General features: G+C 35.5%; 1 protein-coding gene across 5 annotated transcripts in view; it reads right to left on the bottom strand.

Moving 5' to 3' along the window:
* Positions 1 to 12886, bottom strand: part of PTPN4 (protein tyrosine phosphatase, non-receptor type 4 (megakaryocyte)) — a 212308-nt gene that overhangs the window by 103815 nt on the left and 95607 nt on the right. For 3 of the 5 annotated variants that reach the window (XM_010860800.1, XM_010860797.1, XM_010860799.1), the window contains exons 4-5: positions 3768 to 3810; positions 3591 to 3690 (exon numbers count right to left, since the gene is read on the bottom strand). The exons of 1 other annotated variant lie outside the window; for it this stretch is intronic. In XM_010860800.1, coding sequence (XP_010859102.1) covers positions 3591 to 3690; positions 3768 to 3810 — 143 coding nt within the window. The remainder of the gene's footprint in view (positions 1 to 3590; positions 3691 to 3767; positions 3811 to 12886) is intronic. One more of the 5 variants, XM_010860801.1, reaches the window with a different exon arrangement.

The raw sequence follows: 12886 nt of genomic DNA, 5'->3' as shown, positions 1-12886 counted from the left end.
TTCCTTTAAAACCAACAAAAATTTAAGGATCCTATACTAAGAATACCAAGGTTGCTCACAAGATGGCCTTGCCCTTCTGTCCCTTCTGGTGGGTACAGTCATTCCCTCACTGGGTTTATTGGTGCCTGGGTAAAGGCACCTGTGCTGTATCATGTGGGCAGAAGATAAAATTGTGTGGCTTTTAATGTTTAAACAGAGAATTAAGACTTTAATTTCACCCCACTAAAAAAAGTACACCACAGACTCAAAATTATTTAAAATTTTAGTTGTTTGGCTATTCCAGTTATTAAAGAGTTCCATGACAATCAAATTACCAAAGAATGTAATTAAGATTTTTCAGAGAATCAGATATAAAACAGCTGATACAAATATCCTGGCTTCATATATTAATGAAGTACATAAACTCCTTGTGAGGCTTAATATATAGTATTACAATATTATCCATGTACTCAACCCAAGACAACATATTTCTATCTGGTTTACTTAATTTCATAATTAAAAGTTAAAGATCTCTGGTGGCAAACAGTCTTATAGTTAAGACTGAAATGTGTATATCCTTGATATAATACTGTAAATCCTATACAAATAACATCTATGCTTCCTGAATTTTGATTTACACACTGAACAGTAAGAACTGATGGAGTGGAAACCAGAATTAAAGTCCTAAGTTAAACCAGCCTATGATCTTTGGCAAATTACTTAAAATTTGGTGGAGCCTTAGTTTCTCTATTTGTAAAAAGGAAGTAATATCACTTGCCTAGTATATGTATCCGAGGGGCCCTAAATATGGTGATAAAAGTCCAATTTTTAAAGACAATTAAAGACCTTTAAGATAGATTAATAATGACTGACCTAAACGTAGAGACAATCTGTTTAAGTTGTAAAAATAATATAATAACATATCATGCACTAAACACCTACTATGTACTGAATATACTAAGCACTAAAAAGGTATGAAAGAAATGTCGTTTGTATCGTAATGCTGCTGCTGCTGCTAAGTCGCTTTAGTCGTGTCCAACTCCATGCGACCCCATACACGGCAGCCTACCAGGCTCCCCTGTCCCTGGGATTCTCCAGGCAAGAACACTGGAGTGGGTTGCCATTTCCTTCTCCAATGTGTGAAAGTGAAAAGTGAAAGTGAAGTCACTCCGTCGTGTCCAACTCTTCGGGACCCCACGGGCTGTAGCCCACCAGGCTCCTCCATCCATGGGATTTTCCAGGCAAGAGCACTGGAGTGGGTTGCCATTGCCTTCTCCAGTGTACTGTAATGACTCCTAAGAAAATGCCAACTCTAGTTATGCCAGCACCTGTTAATACAAATGACATTTAACCTGATGAAAGGTCTGTAATTCTTTTTTCTTTTTTTAACCACTAATACAAAAAAGAATCTCAAGGCAAGGAAGCACAGCAGACTTCCTTTTTGTGGGGTTTAAAGCAGTCCTTAAAACTGAGCAACTGTGGCTAAGGGTGTCCTACCCTACTCATGACCATAACCACTAAAGTTTTAAAGGAGTCTTTTTTTTTTAAACCCTGGCTGCATATTATTAATAGAACCACCTGGAAGCCAGGTCTCATCTGATACCTATTAAATCAGAATATCTAGGGGTCTGGCCATGGTATCAGCATGTTTTAAAGCTCCCCTATGGTGATTCTAACTTGTAAATAGGGTAGAAAATCCTTGATGTATAAATGGTAATAAAATTAAAATTTGCCATTTACTCATTTTACCAAAAAGCACCAGTTACAAGATTCCAGGACATTACATTATAAAGGATTTTTAAAATAATGCATTATTTCTAGGGAAAACATATTTTAGACTGATAAACTTTAGCACAATTCCACTACTACTACCAAACGTGATTTTACTTTATTCTACTTCATGAAGATAGTTTGACTTTAATTATCAGTGAAACATTTATTCCCTGGTTATGTTTCAACACAGGCTATAAAAGAACCAACACATCAAGCTTATTAAGAAATTTAAAGACACTGTTTTGAGTGAAGTAAATTATGAATATAGCTAAAATTGACATTTTAATTGTTTATGCTAACAATGTTTTCATAAACATTAAACACATTAGAAATCCAATTAAAAATTACTGGTCTTTTATTTTTCATATACATTTAAAAACTAGTTACATAAATACATATTATGGAATACTTGGTTATTTGATTTCAAGTTCCATGTACCAGTAAAAAATGCATTTTAAAATGCTTTATAATTCCCAATTTTCAGTAATTCAGAGCAGTTTCCTTGAAGTTCATCCAAAATTTGGGAAAGTTTTATTATACTGAGAACTATTTATTAAGACAAAAGATCCTATTATTTTAATTATTTAACAACAACAAAATCTGACTGATTAAGAGTTACAATATTAAACTAAGGCTTTCATATGATACAACTTTGCCTTTCAAGATAAATTATGTCGGACATTATTAGTGTCAAAGGTTAGGACTACCTAATCCTGGATCTATATTCCTGAGTTGTTATAAAAACGGTAACACCCTGCCCCACAACAAACACATAGCAAAGGACTCTCAACAGTGCTTTGCTTCTCCACTTTACCAAAGTATTCTAAAGGATAATGAAAACATTAACATCTAACAGCCTACCTACAGATAGCTTTAGGGGTGTGTGTGCGCGTGCTAAATCGCTTCAGTGTTTTCAGACTAATTGCAACATCATGCACTGTAGCCCAGCAGACTCCTCTGTCCATGGGATTCAGATATTTAATTTGTCACCTATCTTTTAGAGTAATTCTGAATATAGTCAATGACCTATATTCTTATATCATGTGGAAGGTATAATATACTAATTTTTAATTCTGTCTTTAAAAACAAAAACTACTAATTCTGTCTTTCAAGCAATATGTAAGGTTATCATTCAAGTTATTTTAATAATGACAGTTACCACACTGCGATTATTCCCCATGATTTCTACCTTAAACAGTTCACCTAACATTTATGTGATGTCAAAATGCTTATCTGGGTCATTCTTGTGTACATTATGTCAAGTAGAAGGGACAACAGGATTAATTGTAAATGAAGATCAAACTTAAAATGGCCAGTGATGTGGGGATTTTCAGCCTGAATGTGCTAGTGAACTCTCTGCCAGCATGCTCTACAAAGACACCTCCTGACCATCACTCCTACACACAATGGTTATGCATTTAATAAAGTCTATGCTCTCTTCAACGGAAGTAAAATACAGAATATGCTTTCACAAGGGGGAGAAAAAAAAACTGGATAACTGTCACTATGCAGAATCCCTGGAATACAACTGCAGCATCATCTAATTACTACAATTAGTGACAGCAGTGCTTCTGAACCATTTTTCACAAAGTTAGTATTTACATGGTTCAGGAAGCTGCTTACGGCTGGATGAGCTGGCCCTAGGGTTACAACCTCCTAAATCTCTCCCAGCCATCTAAAAGTGGAGGAGGAAATTTATCTTAAAACATCCACAACCTACTCTGTGTGCTGGCAGGGAAGCTCAGAACTATGTCATGGTCATGTATTTTTGCCTAATTTCAAAATTTTGTAAGAGTTTTGACAATATTTTCAAGTAAAAATATGCTCCATAAACCCACCTTGTATATTCTTCTTGTAACTTGTTGGGGTCACTTACAAAAAATTTGACTCTAAAGTTCAAACTGTAAGGAGATCCTCCTAGAATTAATAAAAGCAGTTCTAATTAATCAGATTATATTAATCCTTTATCTTTATAAAGTATATTTGTATAACATCAAGTAAATATGTTTGCTCACTCTTTAGCTGCTTCCTTATTGGTTTGTTTGGATCCAGCCACCTCTGAAAGATAAATAAGTAAGACTGATTTGTTTTTTCCTTGAGGAACTAATACATCAATTCTTGCAAATCTATTCCATTTGAAGATTAATGCTAAAAATTGCATTTTTTGAAAAGGCCTACTAGGTGAGGGGGGAAAAAATCACTAAATTACACACTCATATCAAATGTAACAAAATTCTACAAGAAAGTACTGAATATATTTGTGATTTAAGATTTTGATTTAAATTTCTCATTAAGTTATAGTGTGTAATAACCTCTATTCCAAAAGTAAAAATGCTTCATCACTACAATATGAATTGATTCTGTTAAGTATTAACAGCCTATCAATTTTTAAAAATTCTCTTTATCTCTCATAAAAATACTCTTGGCTTTATGCTCTCATTCAGACAAAATTTACAAATCATGAAAATCTACTCTTATGAAAAAAAGTTAACTCCTTCTCTATTCCTCAAAAAAGAAAACAAAATACTCCCCCTAAAAACATCCCACACTAATTTTTTTAAGAGACAATGTTTAGAGAAAGACTGCTTTTTTGTATATGAAAATTTCAAATAGTCTAAACACTTCTGAATGCCACTTAAGCTCTATTTCAGGAAAACTATAAATTCAGAAAACATTTCAACAGCCAATGTTTCAGTTAAAAAAATTAAACAACACAAAACGAGGTCATAGATACAGCAGTATTTTCAAAGCACTAGAAAAATATAAGCTTATATATTGTTACTTATAAAGTATCCTGCTACCACCCACAGTTGACCCAATAAAGTGCACACAACAAGTGGCTGAGAGTAATCCACAAGTCTTTTCTTTCCACTGTCCAAAACATCCAACACATCAAATCCAACTAATTCTACCTCCAAATCATCCCTAGAACTTAACAATTCTTCTCCACCTACTCTGCTACCATCCTTTAGCCTCTTAATAATCGTAGTCTGTCTCTTCTCTTCCTCTCATCCTTCATCCTCCAGAAGCTAATCCTACTTTTTTTTCTTTTTGGGTCTTAGTTGTGGCCCTTGGGATCTCTGACCTTCGTTGTGGCATGCAAACTCTTAGTTGCAGCACATGGGATCTAATTTACCAAGGACTGAACCCAGGCCTCCTGGATCAACTCTGGTTGACGGTTCAGCTTTTGAATGCACAGGAAGATCCCAAACCCCAGATCACCAGAGAAGTCCCTAGCATAGTCTTTTAAAAGTGTCACTCCTTTGCTTGGTATCTGTTGATAATTTCTTAATATAAGATCCAAAGGCCTTACTATGGCTTACATGGTCTCTCCTTACCTCTTCTTTTTTTATTTCTTTAATGTTTTATTTGCCTCAGTTAATTTAAAAAATGTATATTTCAAAGAGGCAATTCTAGACTCCTGCTAAGTTTTAGAAGCCTTACAATACCCATCAAAATAGGTGTCCAGTTCAGATTTGACAATTCCAGATCTGTGGCTGTCAAATTTTTTTTTACATATCCACATATCTACTCTCTTTTAGATACTTTTCCCAAATAAGCCAATACAGAGTATTGAGTAGAGTTCCCCTGCTATACAGGAGGTCCTCATTGGTTAATTATTTTATATACTGTAGTGTGTATATGTCAGTCCCAATCTCCCAATTTATCCCCCTTCCTTCCCTGCCCTGTAACTCTTGTTTGTTTTCTACATCTGTGATTCTATTTCTGTTTTGTAGATGAGTTCCTTTGTATCCTTTTTTTAGATTTCATATTTAAATGATGTATTTGTCTCCTTAACTTCTTCCACTGAAGTTTTCCTAGCTTCAGTCATAATGGCCTCCTTTTTGTTTCTCCAAGATTCCTCAATTCCAAGCATCCTGATGCAAAGAATGTCCTTTCCCAGCTTTTACCATGGTTGACGTCTTTTGTTATCTGTCTCAACTTAAATTTTACTTCATTAGAAAGGCCTTCATTGACTGCCCTATCAAAAATATATCACAAAGCTCCTATCTACTTAGTTATTTTCCTTCTGGTAAGGAACATTAAATTCCTTTGTAACATTTTAATTGCAATGTGTTTGTTTTACTTTTTATTGCCTATCTCCTTTTGTAGATTATGAACTCGTTAAGGTAAGGAATAATATCTGATTTATTCAAAGCTGAAAGGGTGAGTACCCGGCACAAAATATAGCATATAACATCTACTAAAATTATCTGGTGAAGGGCTAACTAACCCTGTTGAATGACTCAGCAGTTTTTATTTCTGTGCCAATAATCAGATGGTTTTATCCCTACTTAACACATCTGTTCCCCCTAGGTATCCACCCATTTATCCACATTCTAACCCATGTATTTATTAATCTAGTGATTTTTTTCCTGCATATTTTCTAGAAAAAAAGCATAAATTATATTTATTTTACTGTCTGTCTAAAATCAAAATTTGGGACCATTTAATTCCCCATAGCCTGCCTTCCTCACTTAGTTCCCCTTCAAAACATTCTGATATCATAGATCCACATGTTTAAATATACAAGATATGTGAGGCTGGCACAGCTTAGAGAAGTACACTAACAAGCACTGGGAAATATCACAGATTTCCTCAGTGATGGCAATTAGACAGAAGGTATACTCTTGACTTAAACCATGAAGATGGAGCAAGATGAACTTGAGGGTGATGGGGTCAACTTCACTCACTCCACCCCAAAAATTCAGTTCAGATTCTAACTAGCAATTGTTAGTGAAATCTTCATAACATTCTTTCTCATCCTGAACAGGCTATTTCTTCATTTACTCATGTCGTCTAGTATCTCTTCCTGTTAAGTTTTATGGTTTTCGTCCTATAAGTTCTGATACCTGTAATATCAAAAGTTTATTCATAGATATTTAATGGATTTGGGTTTTCAAAAGAAAATCTATTTAATTTGCTATTTTGTTGGATTATGTTCCCTAATCAGTACATAGAAAGTGATCGACACTTGTTTGTTCAGTTTTAAGTCCTACTAGTTGTAAAACGTTTTCCAAAAGATTCATTTGGACTCTCAAGGCAGATTAATCATATCGCTAAGAAGATAGTTCTCTGCACCTTCATGCCAAACATACAAATATATTTATTCTACAAAGAACAGTACACGCTGCCTGAGGGGTTAAGAGCCTAGATGTTTCAAACAGTTTCTCAGTGAACTGTTTGACAAACTGTACTGCATCACCCTGAAAACTCTCCCACTTCCCCCATATTTCTCTTCTACATTCTCTTTTTGATTCCCTCTATTTGATTCTTCCACTAATCCTTGTAAGCACAGAATCTAAGAAGTCCTTAAAATTTCTTGTCTGCTCATGGCACTCATTTTTATTCTGTGTGTATGTACAATATTTGACATTAGAAAGCAACCAAAATCAGGCAGAAGAAACAGTACCCAAGTTTAATCTCGAAAAACAGAAAAACTGCAATGGGTGAGATTTATACATTTGCAGTTTTTTCCCTGAGGGCAACCTCAAATCCAGCACAAGGTAGGGGACAGTCTCACTAACTTGAGGTGTCAATGGACAGAGTTCAGGCGGAGGAAATCCTTGAGGAGGAAATCCTGATAGACAGGAAACAGTAGAAGCGTTTAACTCAAGTCTAGATATAAAAGCCATCACAACTCTGGTTGACGGTTCAGCTTGTGCATGCTGATCCCAAAACCCCAGGAAAAAGAAGCAGTTGGAAATATAAGGAAATGATATTCATTTCCGATAACTGAGATAACCGTTCACCCAAAGGGAAGCAGAATACGGATGTGGGTCCAGCCAGACGGCACTCATTCTCCATCCACAGTCCAAGTCATGCAGGGCCTCACTACCGACCTCTTTCTACAACGCTGAGAAGTTCCCTGTATCCTTTCGCAATCAGCCCCTCAACCCCCCAGGCAATCACTGATCTGCTTTCAGTCACTATGGACAAGTTTTGCTTGCTCTACAATTTACTATGAATAGAATAATCGAGTATATACCATATAATATTCCACTATGTAAAAACATAACAATTATTTTTCATCCATTCACTTACTGATAGATGCTGAAATTAATTCAGGAATGAGCTATTATGAATAAAGCTACTATGATCATTTGTATACAAAGTTTCACAGAATGTGTTTTCATTTTCTCCTGGATAAATACCCCAAAGGTAGGACTGCTTGGAGATATGTATTAAACCTATGTTCAAGTTTATAAGAAACTGCCAAACTATACTTTCCAAAGTGGTTGTATCCTTTTAAAGTCCCAGTGGCTCCACATCCTAGCCAAAACCTGGTACTGTGAGACTCTCATCTTTTAACTATTCCAATGGATGTGCAGTGACATATCATTGTGCTTTTACTCTACAGTTACCTGATGCACCTGTGCTTAGTATACGTCCTTTATCACAGCAGTAATGTTCCTTTCCAAGTTTGCTGATAGTTTTCATTATGAACGGATGTTGGATTTTATCCTATGTAAATTATGCCTTTGGGCTTCCCTTGTAGCTCAGGTGATAAAGAATCTGCCTGCAATGCAGGAGACCTGGGTTCAATCCCTGGGTTGGGAATATCCCCTGGAGAAGGAAATGGCAACCCACTCCAGTACTCTTGCTGGAGAATCCCTTGGCCAGAGGAGCCTGGCAGGCTGCACAGTCCATGGAGTTGCAACAGTCAGACACAACTTAGCAACTAAACTACCCAATTATGCCTTAATTATACTGTTTTTTAAAAAAAACAAACCCAGCAGGTAAAAGCATCCTTAATGGTGAGACACTGAGTACTTTCCTCTGACAGAGAACAGGCGAGGCAGTTTGTTCCCTTCACCTCTATTCATCAGTATCCTCATAGTCTCAGCTTTCATGAAACAAAGAATGAAAAAATAATGGGCAAAAAAATAAATAAATAAAGACTGGGAAGGAAGAAGTAAAACTGTTGCTATTCACATATGACATGATTTACACAGAAAATTCTAAGGAATCAATGAAGAAAAAGATACCAGAAGTAATAAGTGAATTTAGGAAGGCCTTATGATACCAGGTTGATACACAATCGTGTATCCTGGTTTCTTTCTTGAATACAGAGTTGGTTAAAAATTTTTAAATAAATGTAATTGACCATATGTTTACATGACAATCTCTGTAGAAAATTCTAGGGAATTTACAAACAGTGACTAGAATCAGTAAGTGAGTTTAGGAAGGTTGCACAATAAAAAATAAACCATTTCAATAAATAGTTGGTAACTGAAAAAGAAAAATCAATCCTCTCTCTTCACTGTGGAACTCTGTATATGTTACTGATTCTCTGTGAAATACTTCTCTGCACCCCAGATCCCTCTGCCATTCCCTCCGCAAATGAAACCAGGAGAGAACAAAAAAAAAGATCTACCATTTGGCAGACTACTGAAGAGGCTTATACAAAAGGTAGTAAGAGTTGAATTGAGGTACACAGTAGAAACAGATGGAACATGAGAGAAATACTATAAGAACATGACAGAAAATAAAAGCATTTCAGCAATCATGTTGTACTAAAATGTGGTGTGTCAAAATAAATCATCCTCAATGTAACTGCTATATTTCCTCAAACTGGATAAAATAATTCAAGAATACTGAGTTATGGTAAAATTAACTCAAATAGTACACTAAATTATTTTCTATGAATCATTTCTTACTTAATTAACAGCCCACTGGGTTAGAGCAGTGGTTTTCAAAATGTGGTTCCTTGAACTGGCAGCACTAGCATTATGGCGGAATTTGTTTGAAGTGTGAATTACTGAGCTCCACCCCAGACTTTTTGAATCAGAAATTCTAAGCATAGGGTCCAGAAATCCTGAACTGTGAAAAGCCTTCAGGTGTTTCTGATATAGGTTCAAATTTCAAAGTCACAAGGTTAGGGGATATGGAAATAGTAATAAACCAGTAAAATATCATAACCATAACAAAACTATCATCAGAAGGATGAAACTGAAGAAAGAATAAGTGTAAGAATAATCAGTTTAGTCCACTCTTTGTCTCACTGAAAGGCACTATAATTCACTCTGGGGGGAAACAAAAAAGTAAATACATTACCCTTGATGCACACAAGTAATATAAGGATCAAGGCTCTATTGAAATCATGCTGCTAAAGGCCACCAAGGTACATCACCATTAAGTGTGTATGAAATTAAAGAAATCATGGATAATGAATTATAGCCATTTACTCATTATTTTGCCCTCTCATTCAATACATATTTACTGAACAAAATTATTATATAAGACATTATGCTGACAGCTAAAGCTCTGATAAATAAGTTTTAAATCAAAGCAGAAGAAATTTCAAAATTCAAAGCCTTTAAGTAATTTTGTTTGCTGCACTGGAACTCGTTGCCAGTGAAGATTCTAAAGCAAAGGATAGTCAATTATGATTCTGTATTTCCACATATAACTCTAAAATCAAATGCTAAGTGCTTTTTTAGTTTATCAGTTAAACTGATATCAGTAGCTATGTGCCTAGACAATATTAATTCTGATCCCGTAAAGTGAGTATATAGTGTGTATATATGTGTGTGTGTGTGTGTATATATATATATATACACACGCAACATACATTTATACACGTACATGTATAAATAACATATATAAGCTTTAAGATGAAAAAAGCTGTTAACTAATAAGAATTGACAACAATTCATTTTTTAGGAATATTACCAAATTCCTTTTGATCACTGCTGGTAATTTTATGGCATGATCACCCCCTCTCCTCAGTATGTTCATTTTTATAAGTCCTGTGTATCTATATCATTGTCTCTTGGGAAGCAATACTTTTCAGTAGAGAAACAAAGGCTTTGGAGTCAGATAAATATGACTTCAAATCCTTTCTCAGCTACTTAATTATCTCTGTAACTAAACAAGTTTTGTAAGCCTCAGTTTTTCATCTTCGGGAAAATTTTAATAACAGTTTCATAAGATTATTGTGAGAATTTGGTTTACTAACAAGTCCACAATAGATGTTTCATAAATGTTACGCCCTTACTCCTTCTCTTTTTAAAAATGGCATTTTTCTCCTTCAGTCCGTTAATTATCCTTAAAGGCTTGATACACTTCATACTGACAATCAGAAATGGGACAATAATGAGATTTGTACTCTAAAGGCTCCTCCTCAGGCATGTTTTCCCATTACACGGATTCCTCTGAATATTTAAATACTGAAGTTGTAGTGCTGTGAAAAGACCTGCAGGGGGAGTTAGGAGATTCAAGTCTAATTTCATGTAGCTTGGGCTTTAGGGCTTCCCTGATGGCTCAGACAATAAAGAATTTGCCTGAAATCTGAGAGACACAGGTTCAATCCCTGGGTGGGGAAGATCTGCTGGAAAAGGAAACTGCAACCCACTCCAGTAATCTGACTGGAAAATCCCATGCAGAGAGGAGCCTGGTGGGCTACAGTCTGTGGGCTCGCAAAAAAGTCAGACACAACTGAGCGACTAATGTTCTTTTTCAGCTTGGGCTTTATCTCTTTTATGTCCTTGGATTGGGGTATTTCTCATGAAAATTAAAGGTGGTAGACAAAATAATTTGTTCTCTTCTTTGAAACTGTATGATTCTAAGCTGGTAGGGTGCGGGGTGGGGGTGGGGGGGTCCACAGGGAGTGGTAGAATTCTTTTGGATCATCAGCAACTGGCCCCTGGGAATGTATCTTATTTCAGAAGGAATGCTCAAGATAGAAAAGTAAAACAAATTAAGAAAAAGTGTGTGTGTTAATGCTCAGTCGTGTCTGACTCTTTGCGACCCCATGGACTGTAGCCCACCAGGCTCCTCTGTCCATGGAATTCTCCAGGCAAGAATACTGGAGTGGGTTACCATTCCCTTCTCCAGGGGATCTTCCAAATCCAGGGATCAAAACCAAGTCTCCTGTATTGCAGGCAGATTCTTTACAACTAAGCCACCAAAAAGTAGGAGACAGCAAAAAGACCAACCTAGCTCAAAATATTTCTGCTTCCTCACATTCATCCTGCTGTAATTGTTTTACAGTAGAAATGTCTTCTTGTGTATAAATTTATGTGACAGAATTTTAACTTCCTGTAATACATGTGGTCTCACATACAAGTCCTTCTGGAACACTTTCTTAGTGACCATGCTGGTTAAGTATTGATAGTTTATCTCTTTCTCCTCTGTTTACTAATCACTTCTTCAATCTATCTGAAGACAGGCTTATATTTAGAAAGTCTGACCTATGAGTGTCAGTAAGATCAAGTAAGAATTATCTATTTTTTTAAATCTCAATATTGCACATTGTAGTAGATACCCTTCAGGTGTTTGCCTGGTTAACAATTTATCTTTCAGTGAAAGGTAGCATTACTGTCATTTCTCCTCACTTCTATTCTCACATGCATTTATTTATCAAGAAATAACATTGTTTCTTCCAGGCCCTTGGAGCAGCCCAAGTCATCTGTTGAAGTCAAGAAAGTATGAGAAAAGTTTGTTTTTCTCATACTTTTCTCATTTCAGTTCAGTACAAAACGATTTATTTCCACTGAGACTAACTGGATCTTGCTTTATTTCATCCACATTTTCTTCAAGTTTTTCACACAAAATCAGTAAGCAAAGCCAAGAAAAAGTAATATTTAACATTTCATATTTACTTCCCACTAACCATTCATTCAGACATCCAGGACCTAACCATGAGAGCAAATGAGAACAAGAGATAGAAAGAAACTCTACTTTTCTCACAAGAGTTATTCATATTTTCCATAGTCCTTCTATTAATAAGGCCTCACAAACTGATTTCTAAAGTTCAGCCACCCCTGTATACAAAAAATTTCCTTCTAGTCATTCTCCTTTACTAATGAAAAAGATATCATATTCTTTTGTGAAAAACCCCCACTGTATAACCATATAAATTTACAAAGAATTCACTATTTCTGTTATTCATCACATGGTATCTTCTATTTCTATCATGTGATCTTTCTAATAAAAACAATCATTACTGCACTTACTAAGTAATTAGTTAATAATCTAAGGAACTTAATGCCCAAGAATTGTAGACCTCTGAAATTTAACCTCTGTCATTTGGAAGCATCTCCTGTAAATCTCTGTACTTGGAAAATTTACAATTAACATATTAAGAATTTTGGTGAGAAATAGCTTGCCATGAATGCCACAAAAAACG

Source organism: Bison bison, unplaced genomic scaffold, assembly GCF_000754665.1.
Source record: "Bison bison bison isolate TAMUID 2011002044 unplaced genomic scaffold, Bison_UMD1.0 scf7180017864471, whole genome shotgun sequence".
Classification (NCBI taxonomy): Eukaryota; Metazoa; Chordata; class Mammalia; order Artiodactyla; family Bovidae; genus Bison; species Bison bison.
The sequence above is the reverse complement of the archived record's forward strand: the minus strand, read 5'-3'. Positions and strand labels throughout refer to the sequence as shown.